The 23,345-nt window shown below is 39.6% G+C and overlaps 2 protein-coding genes and 1 pseudogene across 2 annotated transcripts; all 3 read left to right on the forward strand.

Moving 5' to 3' along the window:
* LOC114820831 (NF-X1-type zinc finger protein NFXL1) lies at positions 1-4,557 on the forward strand. Its single transcript, XM_029092077.2, has 2 exons — positions 1-443; positions 777-4,557. Exon 2 carries the CDS (start codon positions 887-889, stop codon positions 4,301-4,303), a length of 3,417 nt encoding a protein of 1,138 aa, XP_028947910.1. The 5' UTR covers positions 1-443; positions 777-886; the 3' UTR covers positions 4,304-4,557.
* A 2,736-nt stretch (positions 4,558-7,293) lies between these two features.
* LOC114820956 (potassium transporter 2-like) lies at positions 7,294-11,831 on the forward strand (annotated as a pseudogene).
* A 9,249-nt stretch (positions 11,832-21,080) lies between these two features.
* LOC114821236 (homeobox protein knotted-1-like 1) lies at positions 21,081-23,057 on the forward strand. Its single transcript, XM_029093243.2, has 4 exons — positions 21,081-21,511; positions 21,581-21,700; positions 22,470-22,623; positions 22,736-23,057. The coding sequence occupies exons 1-4, from the start codon at positions 21,371-21,373 to the stop codon at positions 22,744-22,746; spliced, it is 426 nt and encodes a 141-aa protein (XP_028949076.1). The 5' UTR covers positions 21,081-21,370; the 3' UTR covers positions 22,747-23,057.
* The last annotated feature ends 288 nt before the right edge of the window (positions 23,058-23,345 follow it).

The raw sequence follows: 23,345 nt of genomic DNA on the forward strand, positions 1-23,345 counted from the left end.
GGTTCGTGGTGAGCACGCAAATACTTGGAGAGGACTCTAAACAAGTGGCGGTAAACGAAGGGTCCGGTCAGAGTCTGCGATTTCGGTGACGAACTCCCCTCACCGCCTTCCCCTTTCCTTTTCCCTTAACCCCCAACCCACACCCTCACTATAAATATTAAATATACATAAACCACTCTCTCTCCTCCCCCTCTCTCTCATCCCGTTTCTTCTCCGGGTCGATTTGTGTCCCTCCGAGACAAACCCATCTGTAAAGTATCCAGCTGATTAACAGGGACCCACCACACAGCCACACACAAAGGGGAAAGTTTTCCAATTTTTTACTTTTTATTTTTGGTTTTTCACTTGAAATCCCAGAAATTTAATCAAGAGAGAGGGAGATTCTCACTGAAAGTGCGGGAAATTTTCTCTCCGTTTCTTATCATCTGGGACTACCCTATCAGGTAATTGCTTGATTAATTTATTTTTTGTTTCTCTTGTTTTGTCGATTTGGATCCGATTTTTAGTTGTTCCTGCGATTAGGGTTTCTGTTTTTCTTGTGGGGATTTCAGAAATTGTTGGAAAGTCTTGAGCTTGATTGGAATAAGATATGAATTTATTTTCTTTATTTTCTTGTTTGGGTGGTCAGAAAATGCTGGAAAGTTTTGAGCTTGATTGGAATTAGATGTGAATTTATTTTAGATAGTGAACTCGTGGATGCTCACGGCTTAGTTTGTTGGATTTTGATCAATTAATTTAATTCTAATTTGAATTCATTGCCTTTTGATTGATTGCAGTTTTTCAGTGTGTGAATTCCTTTGGGGAGTTCTTTCTTTCTGATTCGATCGCCTATTTCGGCACACTGTCGGAGAATAGGAGGTTTGAGAGCTTGGTGGTTTCGCAGAATATGAGTTCTCATGTCCGAAATGATCGAAGGGATAGGTCCAGGTTTCCTGCTCAGCCTACTCAGCCTGCTCGTCGAGAGTGGGTGCCGAGAGGATCCAACCCTGCCATTGCCACTGCTGCCGTGAACCCGCCTCCACAAGTCAATCCAAACAACCAGAATGGCAATGTCACCCAGCCTAATCTAAGATTCAATCCAAACAACCTGAATGGCAATGTCAGCCAGCCTACTCCAAGATTCAACCTGGACAACCCGAATAGCAATGTCAGCCAGCCTAATCATAGCTCTGTTCCATCAGAGATTCGGCCGCATAGAGGAGGAAATAATGGCGTTAGAGGACAGGGTCGGCCGGTGAACCATAGAAGGGAGAGGGGAAGGAATGACAATCAAGAGGAGAAGGGATTGAAGGACTCAAATTTGCCCCAGCTTGTGCAAGAAATTCAGGATAAGCTGACGAAGGGCACTGTCGAGTGTATGATTTGTTATGATATGGTGAGGAGGTCTGCACCTGTTTGGTCCTGCTCAAGTTGCTACTCAATTTTCCATCTGACTTGCATCAAGAAATGGGCTCGAGCTCCCACTTCTATCGACATGTCTGCGGGGAAGAATCAGGGGTTTAATTGGCGGTGTCCTGGATGTCAATCTGTACAGCTCACTTCGTCAAAGGAGATTCGGTATGATTGCTTTTGTGGCAAGAGGACAGACCCACCTTCAGATTTGTATTTGACACCACATTCATGTGGCGAGCCTTGCGGGAAGCAACTCGAGAGGGAGGTACCGGGTAAGGGTGTGAGTAAGGACGATCTTTGCCCTCACGTTTGTGTCTTGCAGTGCCACCCAGGTCCATGCCCTCCTTGTAAAGCATTTGCCCCTCCACGTTTATGCCCATGTGGAAAGAAAATAATCACAACAAGATGTTCCGACCGGACATCTGTTCTGACTTGTGGTCAGCATTGTAATAAGCTTCTTGATTGCTGGCGTCACCGCTGTGAGCGGACTTGCCATGTGGGTCCTTGTGATCCTTGTCAGGTTCTTGTTGATGCGTCCTGCTTTTGCAAGAAAAAGGTGGAGGTTGTTCTTTGTGGAGACATGACTGTGAAGGGAGAGGTGAAGGCAGAAGATGGTGTTTTTTCATGCAGTTCCACGTGTGGAAAAATGCTTAGCTGCTGTAATCATTCCTGCAGCGAAGTTTGCCATCCAGGGCCATGTGGAGATTGCAATTTAATGCCAAGTAAGACTAAGACATGCCACTGTGGGAAAACAAGCTTGCAAGAGGAACGACAGAGTTGTTTGGATCCGATTCCAACCTGTTCACAATTATGTGGTAAGTCTCTCCCTTGTGGGATGCACCAGTGTCAAGAGGTGTGCCATACTGGGGATTGCCCACCTTGTTTGGTTGAAGTGACCCAAAAATGTCGTTGTGGGTCAACTTCTCGGGCAGTGGAATGCTTTAAAACCACAATGGAGAATGAGAAATTTACTTGTGACAAGCCTTGTGGGCAGAAGAAGAATTGTGGAAGACATCGGTGCAGTGAGAGGTGCTGTCCCCTTTCTAATTCAAATAATGCTCTCTCAGGGGATTGGGATCCTCACTTTTGCTCTATGCCCTGTGGGAAGAAGTTAAGGTGCGGTCAGCATTCTTGTGAATCGCTTTGTCACAGTGGCCACTGCCCTCCCTGCCTTGATACAATCTTCACGGACCTGACCTGTGCCTGTGGGAGGACTTCAATCCCTCCTCCACTACCATGCGGTACCTCTCCCCCGTCATGTCAGCTGCCGTGTTCACTCCCTCAGCCTTGTGGGCATACATCTTCTCACAGCTGCCACTTTGGAGACTGTCCACCGTGTTCGGTGCCTGTGGCAAAGGAGTGCATTGGTGGGCATGTGGTCCTCAGGAACATTCCTTGTGGGTCGAGGGACATCAAGTGTAACAAGCTCTGTGGGAAGACAAGGCAGTGTGGTATGCATGCTTGTGGCAGGACTTGTCACCCACCTCCCTGTGATACATCTTGCTCAGCAGAACAAGGTTCAAAAACTTCTTGTGGGCAGATATGTGGTGCTCCTAGGAGAGATTGCAGGCATACATGTACTTCACTTTGTCACCCTTATGCTTCTTGTCCTGATAGCAGATGTGATTATTCTGTCACAATCACTTGTTCTTGTGGCCGGATGACAGCAACTGTTCCTTGTGATTCTGGTGGCAACAATGCTAGTTTCAAGGCCGATACTGTGTACGAAGCTTCTGTTATTCAAAGGTTGCCAGCACCACTTCAACCAATTGAATCAACCGGCAAGAAGATCCCGCTTGGACAGAGGAAGCTTATGTGTGATGATGAATGTGCTAAGATGGAGCGGAAACGGGTTCTTGCAGATGCTTTTGATATAGCTCCTCCAAACTTGGATGCACTCCATTTTGGTGAGAGTTCTGCTGTTTCTGAGTTGCTTTCGGACCTTCTTAGACGTGATCCCAAGTGGGTATTATCAGTGGAGGAGAGATGCAAGTACTTAGTGCTCGGCAAGGGCAGAGGTGCTACAAGTGGTCTCAAGGTTCATGTTTTCTGTCCAATGCTAAAGGAGAAGAGGGATGTAGTTCGGATGATCGCTGAAAGATGGAAGCTTGCAGTTCAAGCCGCTGGTTGGGAGCCCAAGCGATTTATTGTGGTTCATGTTACACCAAAATCAAAAGCCCCCGCTCGGATACTTGGGGTTAAGGGTACAACAACAGTTGGTGCACCCCAGCCTCCAGCTTATGATTATTTAGTAGACATGGATCCCAGGCTTGTAGTTTCATTCCCAGATCTTCCTAGAGATGCAGATATAAGTGCACTTGTATTAAGGTTTGGTGGGGAGTGTGAGTTAGTATGGTTGAACGATAAGAATGCATTAGCTGTATTCAACGATCCTGCTCGAGCAGCAACTGCAATGAGGAGGTTGGATAATGGCGCACTATATCATGGCGCTGTAGTTGTCCACTCAAATGGGAGTGCATCTATGGCGGCATCGGGTTCTAACGCTTGGGGTGGACTGGGGACAGCTAAGGAAGGTGGAGCGTCTGCAGTGCTGAGGGGTAATCCGTGGAAGAAGGCTGTTACGCGAGAGTCTGGTTGGAGGGAAGATTCATGGGGTGAGGAAGAGTGGTCAGGCAGTTCTACAGATGCGCAGGCAAACGTGTGGAATAAAGAAGTACCAATTGCTGCCTCAGTAAATCGATGGAGTGTACTAGACAGTGACACGGCATTGGGCTCATCCGCTTCATCTCCCAGGGTTGAGGACTCTAGAAAACAGCCTTTGGGTCCATCAAATTCGGGTTTGGAGTCGAAAGCAAGCGGTTCGAGTTCGAGTTCCACTTTGGCTGGGCAGCCAGTTGGAGTTATTGCAGATACACCTGAAGTTGATGACTGGGAGAAGGCTTATGAATGAAGATAGAATCGAGAAACATATTGAAAAAGAAAAGTTAAGGGCCTCTGGGGGTGCGGGATTTGTAGTACGAGTAGGATGCCCTGCCTTTGTTTTCTTTTTGTTTTGCTGCATTTGGGTATTTCTATTTTTGGCCCAAAGAAATGTTTAGTTAGCTCCACAATTTTATCATCTTTTTCATTTTATACTTGTCTTCTGAGATATGGTTTGTATTAATTATTGCTTCCATGGATTTCAATGCGAGGAGAATCCAGTTAGACTTGGTGTTACGTTTTGGTTTTGGACATAGTTGTGGAAGTGGATGACATACATCTGATACATGACTTCTCTCGTTATCTCCTTCGTCATGTGACATAATTCATATAATCCTTCTAGCTTTGGTTTTCAAAACGAAGGATGATTGATAAAATTTTAATAAATAATCTCTAAAACTCACTGTTCTAAAAATCCCCGCCTAGCGCCGCCTAGGTCCCGTCTAGGCGTTAGGTCCCAGCCCACCGCCCCGATTAATGCCTAGGCCCCAGCCCACCGCCTAGACCACCTAGGCACCCGTCTAGACCTGCCTAGGTTGCAACTCACTTAGACAAAAAATACATAACTTTCATTTTGCATTTTCTTTTTTTCCAATAAATTGTAAGAGACTTGTTGCATACTTGAATGAACAAACATTATATCCTTATTTCACATGTTTTCATTATGTTCCAATACTTCATGATATATATGCATTCTATTTTGTAGTTTATGATGAAATTATATATATTTCAAGTAGAAGCAGACACTTATTTACCTGAAATATGATAGATTTACTTAAATCCGCCTAGTCCGCCTAAGCTCCCGCCTAGCCGCCTAGCCGCTAGGCCCCAATCCGCCGCCCGACTAGCGCCTAGCGACTTTTAGAACCTTGCTAAAACTTTATGCTGGTCCTATCTAGTGTGAAAACTGATTTATTGAAATCTCTTTCTTGATAAAGAGGTTGTAGCATACAACTTAGATATATCTATATATACACTCCCTATCTCTCATTTCACGTGATTCCATTACTCCAAGTACATTTCCATACTCTTCTTATAGGCACACTTTCATCACTTATGTTGACCGTTTGATTGGTTGTGATCTCGAGGAGTTTATAGAGCGAAGAAGCAGATGAACAACCAAATTTGGACAAAGTCCGCCCCATAACCAACAGAAGTTGCAAAATCAATCACACAACATGAACATGTCACGTGGGAGGTTCCTCCCTCCTACCCAAACCCAACTCCCAAACGGAAAGGTACGCGAGATGTTGATGTGGATGTGATTTTCCCTAATATTAATTAGACAATCCACACGTTAAAATTGTTAACATATTAGACTTGAAAAATCATCACACATGAAGGGGGTGTTGAGATTATATATTCCGCATCGGAAAAATAAGGACCATATATGTGCTTATAAATAATTGAACTACTCTCCATATTGCTAATAAATTTTAGAGGTGTGATATCCACACACCTCATTTTACTTCTCACACTCCTTTTTTATTTTCAGCTGTCGGATCAGATGAATTGAAGAAGATCAACGGACATAAATTATCAAGAGGTGTGTGAGAAGTAAAATGAAGTGTATGGATAACACACTCCTAAATTTTATAGTAGAACCTTAACTTCCTTCTCACTCTCAACCCGGCATTCCCTATCTACTACCGATATATACAAATATGGAATATCATCATCCCCTAAAAACTATGTAACATCTCTCTCACCGTCTGTCTGTAAATTGGAAGTTTACATTCTGTCTTGTGAACTCCCTGTATTAAGCATTGTATAAGTCGCTTGGCAGTTGGCATTCCCATATCTCTCAGTCGTTTCTTATATATAAAATCTGCACAGTAATATCTATTTAGTATTCATTTGTTTAACCTTTTGTTTTCAATCCGGCTAGTGATCTCAGACATCCATGCAACCTCAGCTCACGCCTCCTAACCAGTTAAAGGTAACTTTCTTCCTTCTGTTTAACTACAAAACTCGTACGTAATTTTTCTTTCACTTAATTTTAGTGGAAAAAGTTATCTGGTTTGAACTAAATGGAATTATGAAGTAGCTGAAGAATTGATCCATGATCTCACTCTAACATCTCCGTTTCGGGTTGTTTTAGTCACTTGATTTGCATTGCTCTAATATTTCTGTAGCTAGTATTTTTTTTTTTATCCCTTACCATGAAAAATGAAAAAAAAAAACAAACAATAGCTAAGATCCAAACCTTTAATGGTATCTACAGACTACTGCTTTAGTATGTTTTCTCTTGCATTTACTTTCCGAATCGGAGTCTTTTTTTTAATCAACGGGGATGGGGATTCAAGGTTTCAAACTTGGGGCAATTTCCAACGTTGAGAAGAAAAGAGAAATATCGCTAGACTAACAACTAGTTGACTTTTTCAAATTGGGGTTAGACCATCTCCAACCGAAAAGGCTAAACATAGCCCTGTTCAGAATTATGGCCTTGCAAAAATTATTTTTGAATGAACAGTGTCAGACCATTCTCATACACCATCTCCAACTAAAGGTACATAGTCTCCTCAATAATTTATTAGTTTCAAGTTTATACTTTAAATTTATTGGTTAATTTAATTGAATTACCGTTGTATGTTTTCACATCTAGTCGTTGAATTGAAATTAATTATTGCAACTGAGGAGCTGATTTCAAAAAATGGCTAAGAAGGGCCTACATTTGGCTAGCCTGATGTCCCTTTGGCCAACTAATGGTCTGGTGGACTCTAGAGAATTATAGCCCAACCATCGATTGAAGATGAATTTTTTAAGCAAACCAAATTATCTTTTAGCTTTTAGACTTTTAGCCCTCCCCATTGGACATGGCCTTATTATCCGGCCTTTCACCTAGGCTGGTGTTGTAAATAAAATCTTGTTAAATTTGACCAATTGGATCTAACTACAGTTCCGTTTTCGATTTAGGGATCAGTATACATCCTTCACCTAATTAGTTTTTGAGTTGTTAATATGCAGGAGACATGGAAGCACACAATTCGTTTGTCATTTCAGAGCCTTGGAGTAATATATGGTTCAACTGAGTACAGCTCCCTTATACGTGTTCGGGACATTGAACGCAGACGATATCAAATCAGACGAGACCGTTTATGAGCTATTCTCCTTCATTTTCCGGACTATTAACATCATTTCTTTACTCAAGTATGCATTTATAGTATTAGCAGCTGATGACAATGGAGAAGGTAATGTTCTAGTTTCATCGCAACAGCAAGAATTAATTTTCGAGGATTCTGCATTGGATTAACTTTTACTTTAACCTTGTTGTAGGTGGTACTTTTGCTTTGTATTCACTCCTGTGTAGGCATGCTAAAGTTGGCCTGCTTCCAAGTGACAGTAGTGCTAATGACGTTATGCTCTATGAGGCGGGAAGCCCGTACAAGACAAAGATGGAATCAAGGGCTAGAAGAGCCATAGAAAAACATAGAAGTAGCCACTATTTGATGTTGTTCCTAGCTCTTTTTGGTTCCTGCATGACAATCGGCGTTGGGGTGTTTACCCCAGCTCTTTCTGGTTTGGCATTCCTCATTACCTTTTCTAAATATTACTGGAAATTTATAAGAAAGTTTACTTTCTGCATCGAATTTATGCCGAATTTGATCATATGTAGCATTAGTATCATTTTGTAGATTGATGATTTGTTTTCTGTTCTTTTTCTTAACCAGTCTATGCAGTTTCATCCAGTATTCAAAGATCATTGTTGGATATTGAATCCAGATGTAAGAGCTATATGTAAATTCAGTTACAGAAATATTTATTTCTTTCAACCATCCTTTAATCACCATAGTCAATCACTCACTACACTGACACAAATGTATCTTGTGGTTCTTAATCTCTAACCAGTTTCAAAGTCGGAAAAAAAAGCGAGGCCATATCAAAAGCTTTAGAGAAATGTGAGTATTCTGTCATCAAGTAGTTACAATATCCATTGAATTTGTTCCACTTTCTTGCTCGTGTTGTTTCGTAGTCAGTGACCTTGAGAAGGTTGAACACTTTTCCCCATCACAACTGGAAAGTTAACATACAGACAGTAAATAACAAATTTCTGAGCCTGCCAATCGTGATAGCTAAGTTTATCCAGTTCCCACTGAATCTGCTATATTGGTCACGATTTAGATATCTGAGTTACGTATCTGTTTTAGACCCTCGGAATCTTATTTGTTTCAGACGTCTCGGTTCCCACTGCATCTGCTATATTGGTGTGCCTCTTCACACTACAGCACTATGGGACTCGTAAAATTGGGTTTATGTTTGCTCCTGTCATCGTTGTTTGGCTGTTATTTATCGGTGGAGGGGGTGCATATAACATTTTCCACTGGAACAGAGAAATTATCCGTGCTACCTCCCCTATATACATTTACAGGTTCTTTAGGAAGATTCACAGCAAAACTTGGAGGTCATTAGGCAGCATCGCTTTATGTGTAGCAGGTTTTATCTCCTTCCTTCAGCCGTGATCTCATGAGCTTCATTTTATTATCCACAAGATTTACATTAATTAATTTTATTTCGGAACCAGATGTTTTGGCTTGATCCTACTTTTCATTCAGAAACACTGACTTCTGCAGGATCGGAAGCAATGTTTACATCTCTAGGTCATTTCAGAAAGAAATCAATCAAGGTTTTTGATACATCTCATATTCTTTCAATCACATCAAAGTGTAGTTCGAATTTTAAATTAACTTACGGACGGTGTGTTGCTGTAGATGACATTTGTTTGCTTCATATATCCAGTCCTTGTTTTAAGCTACGGCGGTCAGGCTGCATGTGTCTCCAAAAACTTGGATGCTAAATATTTCAATCATCTCAGTGAATCCATGCCTAGTAAGTTGTATTTTTCCTCAATGCTTGTTTTGTTTGCATTTTTGAGATATCTAACATATGGAATGGATTGTGAATGAAAATTCCTGGACAAATTCGCCACGGGTTTGTAGTATTTTCACTTCTTGCTTCAGTTGTGGGAAGCCAGGCAACTATAACAGCATGCTTCTCCATCATAAATCAGTGCCTGGCACTTGGTTGTTTTCCGAGAGTAAAAGTTATTCATACATCAGATGAGATACACGGGCAGGTTTACATTCCTGATATCAACTGGCTATTGATGGTTCTAAGCCTCGTTGTTACGATTGGTTTCCATGATATTATCAAAATTGGTAGCGCGACAGGTATTCATTTCCCAACGATCCGTCTTCTTTAGTACTGTAGTGAATTAGTACAAAAACTCCTGACAAGTTTTATTCTCTGCACTCCTCACCAGAAATGCTTGTAACAACAATTGGTTATCTAATCGATGTTAAGTTAAATCTTCCATAGGTTTGGCTATAAGTTCTGGAATGCTTGTAACGACTTGTCTCATGTCACTTGTAATTGCGCTATACTGGGAGAAGAGTTTGTTTGAGTCCGTCAGCTGTCTAATATTCTTTTGGCTGTGGGCTGTGGGCTGTGGGCTGTGGGCTGTGTGTGTGTAGGTGTGTAAGTGTGAGTGTGGGTTTGGGTTTAAGTCCAAACCACCTATTTATTTCTAACCAAAATCAAAACCCTTTACCTAAACCCATTAGACACTAACCTATTCAACCCAAATCCTTTAGAAAATCTTTTTATTTATTTATTACATTTTTATACTTAGGGGCAATTATTGTGGCTTTTGCATATTCGCTAGCTGCACGGCTTTTTGATGGCGAAGTACTGTGAGTGGACCCCTTCTAAAATTGCATGATTTTATAGTTCAATTGCATAAATGAATAGCATGCCTTACGAGTTTATGATTTGATTTATGTTAAGTCTGTTTATTAAATATATTGATTTTCGTCTCGTATTTTTGGTGAGGAATTACTGTTGGCCTATATTGAGCTATATTTTGGAATATCATATTTTCTATAAAAACCATGAACTGGTAGACTATCTGATGGATGACGATAGGATGCTAGAACATGTTTTAGAAACCCCTCTTTATAGTATAGACGATTGATGACTTTATACTATGAAGTGGTTATTTATGAGAGGCGTAACTATTTGTGGGTACCTAGTGGACACTATGCCGCCCGGGGCGAGGATCTGGTGTTGACAGATAGGCCGGGAGAAATAATCCCTAGCTACGGGCTAAGGGACACGAAGCAGGCATTGGGCCGGGAGTTGGTAATCTCTGGCTACGGGCGCAGAAACCACGGAGCAGGCATTGGGCCGAGAGTTATATTTATTTAGTGATATTTCTAGCAACACACCGCGCTTACGAGACGATCTACGAGACGATACATGCGATGATTTATATGATGTTTTTCCGCGTTATACCTGTTGAGATGTTTTATGGCATGCTAGAGTTTTAGAAAAACCTATCATTTATTATGCTAGTAGTTTTCATTATATATAAACTGTGGGGGTTAGTACATTGATAACTGTTTTATTATTATTATATATATATGAACTTGATCCACTTACCTTTGTTTTGCGCCCCGATTCAGGACTTAGGATCAATGCACTGAATCCCGGCATCAAGACACTTCCGCAGCAGCATCTTTGAATCCTCTCGATGTAGGATCCACTTCTTTATTTATTCAATTTTATCTTAATTCTTTTTAGTGATTAGGTTTAGTTGTATGCTCTGAACACGTTCCTAAATTATTAACTCATTGTATTAGATTTCATAACCCTTATTTACTTCTTATTCTTAGCTTTTGTATCAATTAATGGCTTTTGTCACCCTCGGGTGTCGGCCAGCACATGCCTATCCTGGTATTCGAGGAATATCGGGATCGGGGCGTGTCAATTTGCATGGAAGAAAGTGATTTAGATTCCCAAAATTCATCCGAAGGAAGAATGATTGTTGTTGGAAAGCCACCAGCTGATGGAACCGGAAGTGTTTTGATTCCTTTGAATGATACAAATTCATATGAGATGGAGTGTGAGTAATGCGAGCAACGAAGCTGGGTCTCCATTAGGTGATGCAATTGAGAGTGGTTTTACGCCGGCGACGAGAAGGAAAGTCCGGTTCATGTTGCCTCCAAATAGTCCGAAAATGCGCATATCTGTGAGGGAGGACCTGCAAGAACTGATTGATGCAAGGGAGAGTGGGACTGCGTACTTCTTAGGGCAGGTGCATTTAGCAGTGCGCAACGGATTGAACATTCTAAAGCGATTGCTGATCATGACTTATGTGTTTCTGGATAAAAATTGCAGAGAGCCTCCAGTTGCACTCAGCATTCCTCATGCTGCTCTTGTTGAGGTTGGCATGGTCTGCTGCATATGAACTGTATTGCCAACGCAGCACGGGAGTTATACAGCGAGCGAGAGGAGAAAGGAGGAGGACAGGATCCGAGATCGGAGATATAAGAAACCAGTATATTGCCAGCTAGTTTAAGTTTTTACATGTACTACAAGATATGAGGAGTAAAATCTGTACTGCATATATTAGTCCAGGAGTAATGCTTCGTGCATTGCTTGGAAACAGCACAAGATTAAAAAAAAAGTAAGAACTGATTAATTCTCTCTAAATAATTAAATTGATTCAAATTTACAGCCAAACATCTTTGGTAATGAAAATTTGACCTTGATGAATTAGTTCTAAACAAAACTGTGAAGTCATTGAACGATCCACAAATTTGATTTCATAACTTTTTATTATTTTATTAACAAAATAAGTTGAATGTCCACCAGAATATATACCAATTAGTAATATGGAGAGCAATATAATTTTTATAAGTACATGCAAAGTCTTTTAATTATCGATGTAAAATTAACACTCTCAACATGGAGAATCCTAAAAAATAATAAGAGATATAACTTTTAAGGGTTTAAATTTCCATTAGAGAAATTCAAATAGGTATCCATGCAGGGTGATATATAGCCGTCCCAAATGAATATGGGTGACAATACAGAAAGATATGCAGGAATTCAAAATTTGAAGTATTTTAATCCTCGCTATAATTGCATGCATTTCTGTTGTTATCCTGGCTAGATAGCATCCAGGTGAACTATATGATGGATGATTAATACATATTACTAGTGTAATACAAATGATAGCGACTACTAGTTATGAATGGGGGTCTTCCTTCTGGCCGGGGTGTAATCCATGACCAGCAACACCAAATCTTGTCCAGTTGCGAGATTTTTCTCTCGTTTTGTTTTGAATGAATTTGTTTGAATGGTCTTGGCAGCTTCATCTTGAACAAGACCTGCACCTTTTTCGTGGACCCCCATATATCCTGATGATGCATGACAGTTGACAGCAAGAAAAAAGCATATCATAGTGTATATTACTACACATTAATTAAAGAAATTTAAAGAGAATTACCATAATTTGATTAATTAAGGGGGTGTATTCAATTAAGAATTTGAGAGATTTTAATGAATTTATAAATTTATGGATTTTTATGGAGTTTAATTGATTTGTAGAGATTCCATATAAAATTTTGATTCAATTCCCTCGAAATCTCATAGGAAGATGTGAGATTTGTGGATGCTTAAAATACACTACAAAATCTCTCAAATTCCCTCTAATTCCTCAACTTTCTCAAATTCTTTAAAATTAATTTATAATTGAATATACCTGAAATGTTATAAACTTCTTTAAAATCCTAATTGAATACACCTGGATTTCTAAGGATTTTAATAAATTATCTTAAAATTCTAATTGAATACAACTTGAATTTCAAAGAATCACTTAAAATCCTGATTGAATACTTCTAAATTTATTAAAAGAATTAAAATCCCTCAAAATCTCAATTGAATACACCATCAGAAAAGTAAAACTAGAATTTGATGAGAATAAATGAACGTACGTCTACCATCAACAAAAACGACTGAGGCAATGAAGATCAGCAGCACCACAAATGCAAAAACTAGCTTGTTTAGCCCTAACGCCACCAGTACTACTGTACGAAAATCGAGGAAATTATTTGAAATGAGAATTTGTTTATAAGTTCTTGGCAATATTAAGAGATGTTTCTGCACTGCAGCTTCCTCTTCCGCTGGCTTAAAGAATTTGCTTCCTCTTACATAGAGTGTATGTGTGTGAAGTTCGTGATTCTAATTGGACATATATGTGGATGTGGGGGCAACTGGATGTTGAAGTGTAAGTTAACGTAGGCATAAGCAAAGCCAGAGGTTTTTGAGCATATGGTGTCAAATTATTATATCAATTTCAATCGCATCTTCGTACGGACACAATAGTCCCAACAGTAGTACTAATGTTAATTTCTTTCTCGTACATATATAGCTAGTTTTCTTGAATTAGAATATCGAGGATATATGTTTTCCCTATATATATATAGCAAAATCCTGTTGCTCCTATTAGGACAGATGATACATCATCCATTTCTGTTAATGATAAATAGTTTGGAAAAACTAAATGTAGTTAGTTTTGTTATTAGTTGTGGTTAGTTAGGATTGTACAAGTTTAGTTAAGGAAGCTAAGGGTATAAATGTAAAGAGCCAAAGGCTATATAAATGTACATCCATGTAATTGTTTATTCAGTCAATGAAATACAATCTTACAGAAGAAGATTTGTTTCTCTTTATGGTATCTCGCCTTTTTGCTTCACAGCATCGTATCCATCTTCCGCATCGATCGATCTTCTCTTGATCGATTCTTGGTGTTTCAACTCTGATTCTTCACTCTTTCTTCTCTGATTTCTCTTCTGTTCGTCGATTGATTCTTGTTCGAGATCATGGCTTCTCCGTCAGATTCGTCCCCAATTGGATCTTCTCCGACTCCAAACCCTAATTCCTCTTCTAATCCTCCTTCTCTGAATTCGTACACTTCTCTGACGATTCACAACATTGGTAGTATGGTGCCGATTAAACTGAAAAGCTCCAACTATCTTCCATGGCGAGCGTTGTTTGCTCCTATTTTCCGGCGTTACAAACTTCTCGGTGTGATTGAAGGCACTGAGATCTGTCCACCGCCTCTCTTGGCTGATCGCTCACTGAATCCATCTTTTGAAGAATGGTATGAAAAAGATCAAAATCTGCTAATCTGGTTGAATTCCACACTTTCTGAAGAGATTATTCCGTTCACGGTTGGCGTCTCGTCCTCTCGCGAGCTTTGGGTGAAGCTTGAACAGTGTTTTGGTGGTGTTTCGGAGGCTAATATTCATCAATTGCGCTCACGCCTTCAATCGGTACAGAAAGGCTCAAATTCTATCTCGGGATATCTCCAGCAAATCAAGGAAATTGCAGATTCATTACATGCTGCAGGTGCTTCCGTCTCCGATCGTGATCTAATTGCTGCTACTTTACATGGTTTGCCTGATGAGTTTGAGTCCTTCATTGATTCTATAATGCTTCGTTTGTCTTCGACGTCTCTGGATGAACTTCACGGTCTCTTACTTACCAAGGAGCTTTCTATGGCTCGACGGAAGACAGTCTCTTCAGCCTCTGTGGTTGAACCATTTCAGGCTTTCTCTGTGCAGTCTCAGCCTCCTATGCTTCCTACTCCCTCGGCATTTGCTGCTCAGTCTTTACCACTTCACTCTGCCTCTCGGTACAACTCCAATCGTGGCAAGCCTCCTAGGGGTCAATTCATTTCCAATCGAGGAAATCGCAATCCTCGTGGTAATTTCAATCCTAATCGTGGTAATCGGATTTATCAAGGCTCGCGCAATCATCCCGGTTCTTCTACCTTCAAAGTCCAATGTCAAATTTGTGGATCTACCAGTCATGAGGCCCTTGACTGCTTTGATCGCATGAACCCCGAGATCTGTGGTCGTATTCCTCCAGCTAAACTTGCTGCCATGTGTGTACATCATTCTGCTAAACCATCTCAGCCTTGGTTAATTGATTCTGGAGCTACATCTCACATCACCAATGATATTGCTAACATCTTTTCTCCTACTCCCTACACTGGAGAGGACAAAGTGTATATTGGAAATGGTAAAGGTTTATCCATTCATAATGTTGGTTCCTCCTCTCTGTACACTCCTCATCATTCTTTTAAGCTGCAGAATGTTCTTCATGTTCCTTCCATGGCACATAATCTTTTATCTGCTTATCAATTTCTTAAGGATAATGATTGTGAATTAACTCTTGACCCTTATGGATCCACTGTCAAGGATCGTACTTCGGGGAGGATGCTTTTGCGGGGACCGGTTAGAGATGGTTTCTATCCACTGCAAAGTTCCAGTACCTCTTCTCCTTCATTACACTCTGCCTTTCTCAGTGTTAAAGCTCCTGTCAAAGTGTGGCATCAACGCTTAGGTCATCCATCTTCTTCAATATTTCGTAGGGTCATCTCTACTAATAAGCTTGCAGTGCATGGTAAATCTTCGGTTGACTTCTTCTGTTCAGACTGTGCTCTAGCTAAGAACCACAAGCTTCCTTTTGGAGTGGCTTCTTCAACTACAACTCGCAGCCTTCAACTGTTGCACTGTGATTTGTGGGGACCTGCTTCTGTTAAATCTAGTAGTGGCTTCCAGTACTACTTACTTCTGGTTGATGATTTTAGTAAATATAGCTGGTTTTTCCCTTTGAAAGCCAAGTCTGATGTATTTTCTACATTTGTTATCTTCAAAAACTATGTAGAAAATTTACTTGGAAATAAAATACAAACTTTGCGTTCAGATTCAGGGGGTGAGTTCACTGGTAACTCTTTTGCTTCCTTTCTTCGCACACATGGTATTCTTCATCAATTTAGCTGTCCGCATACTCCTGAACAAAATGGATGTGCCGAGAGGAAGCACCGCCATCTTGTTGAAACAGCTCGTACTTTACTTGTTGCTTCTCATGTACCTCATGTGTTTTGGGTAGAAGCCTTCTCGACTGCCATATACCTCATCAATCGCCTGCCCATCTCTGGTCTTACAATCTCTCCTTGGGAAATTTTATTTAATCAGCCACCGGATTATTCCAAACTCAGAGTATTTGGCTGTCAATGCTTCCCATGGCTCAAACCTTATGTGCATAGTAAACTGGATGCTAAGAGCAAGAGCTGTATATTTTTGGGCTACAGTCTTCAACACAAAGGCTATCGCTGTTTTGATCCTATTGACAACCGAGTCTACATCTCTAGACATGTAATCTTTCATGAAGACGCATATCCTTTTCAGTCCCTGCCTCTTCATTACTCTCGGTCAGCCACTGCTTCTCCAGTTTCTTCTTCTTCCATGGACCTTTACTTTAGCAAGTTTACTCAACCTGCTAATCCAGGTGCTGCTACCTCATCTTCCTCTAGCCCGAGGTCTCTTTCTTCACCGAGTGCTTCTCATCCTGCCTCTATGCCTGCAAGTCCTGCTGTATCACCAACTGCAAATCCTGATGTCTCACCACCTGCATCTCTGCCTGCAAGTCCTGATGTATCACCACCTGTGCCACGCCCTCTTCCCATTTCTGTTAATGTTCATCCTATGATTACTAGATCTAAGGCAGGAATTTACAAACCTAAGGCTTATGCAGCAACTAAACATCCACTCCCAGTTCCTCTTGATTTTGTTCCAAGCACCTATTTACAAGCGTCTAAGTATGCTCACTGGAGGGCTGCTATGCAGGATGAATATAATGCATTACTATCTACAGGGACTTGGTCTCTAGTTCCTTCTCATTCCACTCAAAATGTCGTCGGCTGCAAGTGGGTGTTTCGTGTCAAGACAAAAGCTGATGGTACTGTTGATCGATACAAAGCCCGACTAGTGGCCAAGGGCTTTCATCAGCAAGAGGGAATTGATTTCCAAGAAACCTTTAGTCCGGTTGCTAAACCGGTTACCATTCGAATTCTGCTTACTCTTGCTGTTCAACACAATTGGTTCTTAAATCAATTAGATATTAGCAACGCCTTTCTTCATGGTGACTTAAAAGAGGTTGTTTACATGCAACAACCCCCTGGTTTCATTGATCATCTCTTTCCAGATCATGTATGCAAGCTCAGAAAATCGTTGTATGGACTCAAACAAGCGCCTCGCGCTTGGTTTGATAAACTGTTTCAAGTATTACATGCTCTTGGTTTCACCCAATCCTCCTCTGATGCATCTTTATTTGTATTGAATGGTCCTCAGTTGGTTATAGTTCTTGTGTATGTGGATGACATTCTTGTCACTGGGCCTAACTCCACTCTCTGTCATCAGTTTATTCAGCAGCTAAGTGACAGATTTCCAGTGAAGGATCTTGGTCCTTTACACTATTTTTTGGGGTTGGAAGTTCAGAGGTCTTCCCACGGGATCTTTCTTCATCAAACAAAATATTTACTTGATCTTCTCTAGCGGACAAATATGGAGGGTGCAAAGCCTTGCTGCACACCTCTTGGCTCTAAAAAACTGGATCACAGTGGGTCACTTCTCTCCAATCCGACTGAATATCGGTCTCTTGTTGGAGGTCTTCAATACCTCACCTGGACTAGACCGGACATTGCTTTTGCTGTTAATCAGTTACGTCAATTCATGCATGCTCCGCGTGATCAACACTTTCAGGCCGCTAAAAGAGTCCTCCGTTTTCTCAAAGGTTCTTTTTCCCAAGGACTGTGGTTTACCAAAGGTTCTGTTGCTCTCTCTGCCTACTCAGATGCTGATTGGGCTGGCTGCACATTTGATCGGCGGTCGACTACTGGTTATTGTGTTTTTCTTGGCTCTAATCTCATCAGCTGGAGTGCCAAGAAACAAAGCACTGTTGCTCGTTCTTCTACAGAAGCCGAATATCGGTCTCTAGCTCACACAGCTGCAGAACTCACTTGGGTCTGCAAAATTCTTCGTGACCTTCACTGTTCTATTCCTAAACTGCCTACTCTGTGGTGTGATAACATCTCCGCCATTTCCTTAGCTTCAAATCCTGTTTTCCATGCTCGCACTAAGCATGTCGAGATTGACTACCACTACATTAGAGAGCTGGTTTTAGCTCATCTGCTTAAAGTGCAGTTTGTGTGCAGTGCTGATCAATTGGCTGATCTACACACCAAGTCCTTGTCCAAAACCAGATTCCGCTACTTGTGTTCCAAGCTTCCTCTTGGCATCACTTCTGATTCCTCCTCTCGCTTGAGGGGGTGTATTAGGACAGATGATACATCATCCATTTCTGTTAATGATAAATAGTTTGGAAAAACTAAATGTAGTTAGTTTTGTTATTAGTTGTGGTTAGTTAGGATTGTACAAGTTTAGTTAAGGAAGCTAAGGGTATAAATGTAAAGAGCTAAAGGCTATATAAATGTACATCCATGTAATTGTTTATTCAGTCAATGAAATACAATCTTACAGAAGAAGATTTGTTTCTCTTTAGCTCCCTTATGTTTTTGTTTTTTAAGTGGCTACTGGCCACTGGCTAAAAGAAAAAGATAAGAGATATGTGCAGTATAACCAAAACTTTGAGGCCTTAGTTACGTGCCTGTACTTAACGTGCTTCACAAATATTTTCTTCCATGCATTAAGCCAGGATTAATTCGAGATAGTGCAAGTAAATATTAGAGGAGGGCGATAAGCCAGCATGCACATATAGTTGCAGGCGGTTGCAGTTGTGAACAAAACATATGCAAACAAGAACTGTAATCATACGGTTTACTATTAAACTAAACGCTAGTTGGTATAAGTTGATTGACTTCCGAATATTTATCAGATTGATAACATGAAAATTTAGAAATTATTTGAGGAAAATTAATCATAAGTTCCTGATAAGTTTGCATTTATGAACGAGAGATTTTTTAGTGTGATCAGTACACGGGCTAATATATCATATGTTACTGTACAAATTGGGGATATGCGTGGTAAAAAGTTAATAACTTAAAAAATAAAATTTATTTCCATTTATATAAAAACACGTGGTGTATAATTCGTGTTCCGGTCACAATAAAAAATTCCATCAAGATCATCACGTGAAGTATTTATATATTTCCTTAGCACATAATATCATCTTGGTTTCTTAATAGGTCCTAATAATTAATCTATATAATGAAAGGTCGCTCCTATAATAGTTAACCTAATGAAGGGTCGCATGCGGCAATCACATGAGGCTATGTTTCAAGTGCGAAACCTGAAATTTTCACAAATGTAAGCTAACATTCTTTTGTTTATCTAGAGTGACTTATTTCGTCTAAGAATTGTTAATGTGAAGTAGACTAATTTTCAATTGGCGTGAGCTAATTAATTTTTGCTGACGGGATGAATTTCACAGGAATACAACACCCAATTTTTTAGCAGAATATTGCACGAGATTGGAGCCCATTCTATCTCAAGGGTGGGTTCTCCCTTACACTGTTTGTGCGTCTAAAACTAAAATATAACGTCTATTTTTATTGATTATTAGAGTGTGGACTTTGAATAATTTTTCGAATATAAATTTGTCGACCTAGTTGACACATAAAGCCACCGACTAAACTACTAGCTCGATAGGCTATAGCCTTAGCCTCCTCATGACCATCTCCTGTCTTATGTCTAATCATTTAGTCATAATCATATCCATTTAGTTTTCCTATGTTGGTTATTGGCACTTTCTGTTGTGTTTGTAGGCGATTTGGATCGTACATATATGGCCCGCCATGCAGCGACGTCGACACATACATTATCAGATTATTAAATATTATTATGAGTAATGATATTCTTATTATATTTTCATATCATATTTCTATACCATCTTTGGTGATATCTGATGTGGACATCCATATTATCTGAAAAATTTGCAAAATCCAAAGAAAAGGAAGGAGAAAGATTCCTCGTATACCACAATCATCATTTAATTAACTAGTTTTTATTAATTATTAATTTATTAAATAATGAACTAAATTTAAAAATCTGATTAATTCAAATAATATCGCTGTTCACATCAAATATTAACTGAGATGGTATGAAAATGTGGTACAAAAGCATGGTATGAATAACATTACTCTATTTTTATTGGTAATTAACCCTCCGGAATATATTAATTTACATCTGATTAGCAGAGATCGACCTGGATTAATATCTTCAACAAATATATTGGCTTGGTTTGAGCGACGTTGGGCTTCTTAAGCTTCTTTCACAGGAGGATACACCAGTAGCAGTGGTAGCGTCTCGCTCCCCATTTTGTCAGTTAATGCGGAGCAACGTTTGATTTAGGGTTTGTGATTTTCACACTCATTCTGTTCGCTTACACTTCTCTTCTCGTTTTCACGCCTTGATTCTCCATTTTTCTTTACTCATTGCCAAAGGACAAAAAAATAGGAAGGAGTACTGCAACTTTATAGAAAAATGTAGAGTGTGAAAATTATATATGTTGGAAAAGTTAATAAGTTGGTTTTTTGATTTATTTTTATTTATGGATAATTTGGTATTTTGAGTATTATGATTTTTTATAAGATGTTTTGTTACTTAGTTAGACATAAGTGGGGGTAAGGCTAGCCGACATTTACCTCTCTCAGACCCTGCCTAAAGCGGGAGCCTTGTGCACTGGGTACGACCTTTATATGTAGGTATCAGTTGTTGAGAAATATGTATAAAGTTTTGATGGATGATTTGTCTGGGTCCGTACATACATAATCAAATAATCTACGATACCAAATATAGCAGAAGAGTCGTTTTCGTATGAGGGATAAACAGTAGTTGAAATATTCTCTTCCTCAAATAAACTTGACCGAGCATCGATAAAAGAAAGCACCCATTGTTTATGAACAGTAGGATTTTGGATGTATTGCTTGGAAAAAGTAATATAGATTGACTAGTAAAAAAGGAAAGTCATCTAAAGACAGAGAATAGCACTGTGCATGAATAGGAAGAAAATGCACAACCAAGGTCCCCATTGCTCGAGAAACTCCTTGATGTGTTACTTTCCTCCGTGTATAAAGACAGAAAAAGAGAGAGGAGAAAGAAGCGAAAAGGCCAAAAAACAACCAGAGATTGATACCTTTCATGCATTTGAATCATCAAGTTATATAATTTTATATGCATGCATGAGTCATTCCATTTGGTGAATTCCAAAAATGAGAGCGTCACTGTACTCTGTACGACTCTTTATACGTGAGCAAAAATAGTAAGAAAATGATGTGATCGATGGTGCTTAAATATTAGGGTTAGGGCAGAGAAGTTGTCTTACTCTAATAGCTATATAGTTAGCTAGTCTTTGCATTTGCAGGTTGGAACTTTTGGAAGATTATAATATGGAAGAAGATTTGAGTAGTACTAGACACAAAGAGAAGGGAAAAGAAGCAAATATTGAAGATAATGAGATCCTCAAAAAGAAAATCTCTACTCATCCTTTATATGGTTTGTTGGTTGAAAATCATTTGGACTGCTTGAAGGTTCTTCTTTTTCTTCTTCTTTTTCTTTACTCTTCTTCTTCTTCTTCTTTACTCATTTCAAATTTTCAGGTAAGTGGAATAATCAGTGAACTAGAGGAAAACGATGGCTGCAGAGATATGAAGCAGCTTGACTACAACTGCAATGCCAATTTAAGCGTGTATGGACAATCTGACCTCGATCACTTCATGGTGCGTAATTAAGATCGATCCCTGAAGGCTATTTTATTCACATTCATTACTAATAACCTTTGTTCCTTTTCTGCATCATGTTTAAAAACTAATCAATTAATTAACTAGTGCATGCACACCAAGGCCTCGCTATTGGTATCTCAGATTGGATTGGCATGGATATATAAACTACTAAATTGACGGTATGTTAAAGAGAGAAATGAAATGTTATGTAGAACTAGAAGGTGAAAGATGTATTACTCATGAAAGAAACTCATCTATTCCAGTGCCCCCCTAAAATGGTATAGGATTAGAAGGTTGAGTTTTCTTCATGTCTAACCCTCTCCAAATGGAACATCATACTTCTCCTTCAACATACTTTGAAATTTGAGAGCTATCTATTCCAATCTTAGAGACCAAACGAGACCTAAGAGTACTACTTGTTGATATTCACCAACTCTAGCTAGCTATTAGAAATACGTCTCTTTTCCAATAAATACTGGAACTGGTCATAAATTCAAATCCCCGTTCCCGTTGTTAGGTGTTCCAGTCAAATTAGCTAATACTCATGCATGTCACAGTTTCCTGGTTTGCTTTTATTCATGAATCATGGTAGGCCGCAGATGAAGGCATTTCCTTCTGAAGAATATATATACGGAAGAAAGACCAATCAATATGTGGACGAAGCATATATCTATCTATGCGTGTTTATGTGTGTGTGTGTGTTAGCATATTTCTTTCTATTTTGATTACGTCTGTGGGATTGACACCTGGTGGTGGTCGATGCCAGGAAGCGTATTGCTTGGCACTTGGGAAGCTGAAAGCAGCAATGGAGGAACCTCAGCAGAAGTCCATGGCTTTCATAAGTAACATGCAGCTGCAACTCGAGGAGATCATAAACAACTCCCATCTAGCCGATCAACCTGCACCCGCCTCACTTTCTGGTCCGTTTGAATGATCTTTTTGAATTGTCAATAACTGCTTTGCAAAATTAATACATGAATACTAATTACTAATTAACTACTCATGTTCTGAACCTTGAAATTAATATCACAGGTGAAAGCTAGAGATGACTGTAGCACAAGGGCCATGGGACCAAGATGAATTCTGCAGAGTTTAAAGAATGCTTTCATAACGATTAATATGAATATTGCAGAATGCTATTTTCCACTGATCATGCTGTGAGTCGTGGCATTTTCATGAACCTGTAAACATGTGTTATCTGGTCCTTAATAGCATTAGTTATGCCTCTGCTGTAAATTGTGTTATCTGGTCCTTGCAATCTGCTTGGTTCTCTGTTAACTTAATTATTAAGGGGTCTTTTAATTTATCTGATATTTCCAGCAGGGCGATAAAAGGAAACACAATCGTTTTCTGATTTTGCAGTCTTTGCTTCTTTATTTTTTTTTCACTTTATTTTCTCTGTCCCTTGATCTGGTTCATTCAATTCAAAATCTAAAAAATAGTAAGAAGTTCACCGACAAACAAAAGAGAGTGCGAAAAACAATCCAAAAACCAATTAGAAGTTAAACCAACTGTTTAGTACGTTTGGAGGGTGATTGCCCAAATAATATTTCTTTATTTTTAAGGAAATATTTCACTTGAAGTCAATATATGTTTCCGATTTTCGGATTAAGTCAATCATCATTTTTCACTTTAGGGAGAG

The sequence above is a fragment of the Malus domestica genome, chromosome 14, assembly GCF_042453785.1.
Source record: "Malus domestica chromosome 14, GDT2T_hap1".
Taxonomy (NCBI): Eukaryota; Viridiplantae; Streptophyta; class Magnoliopsida; order Rosales; family Rosaceae; genus Malus; species Malus domestica.

Coding starts and splice junctions, on each gene's coding strand:
- LOC114820831 (XM_029092077.2), top strand. CDS start 887: ATGAGTTCTCATGTCCGAAATGATCGAAGGGATAGGTCCAGGTTTCCT.
- LOC114821236 (XM_029093243.2), top strand. CDS start 21,371: ATGGAAGAAGATTTGAGTAGTACTAGACACAAAGAGAAGGGAAAAGAA. Junction 21,512..21,580: donor ATCATTTGGACTGCTTGAAG/GTTCTTCTTTTT, acceptor TCAAATTTTCAG/GTAAGTGGAATAATCAGTGA. Junction 21,701..22,469: donor CTGACCTCGATCACTTCATG/GTGCGTAATTAA, acceptor GGTCGATGCCAG/GAAGCGTATTGCTTGGCACT.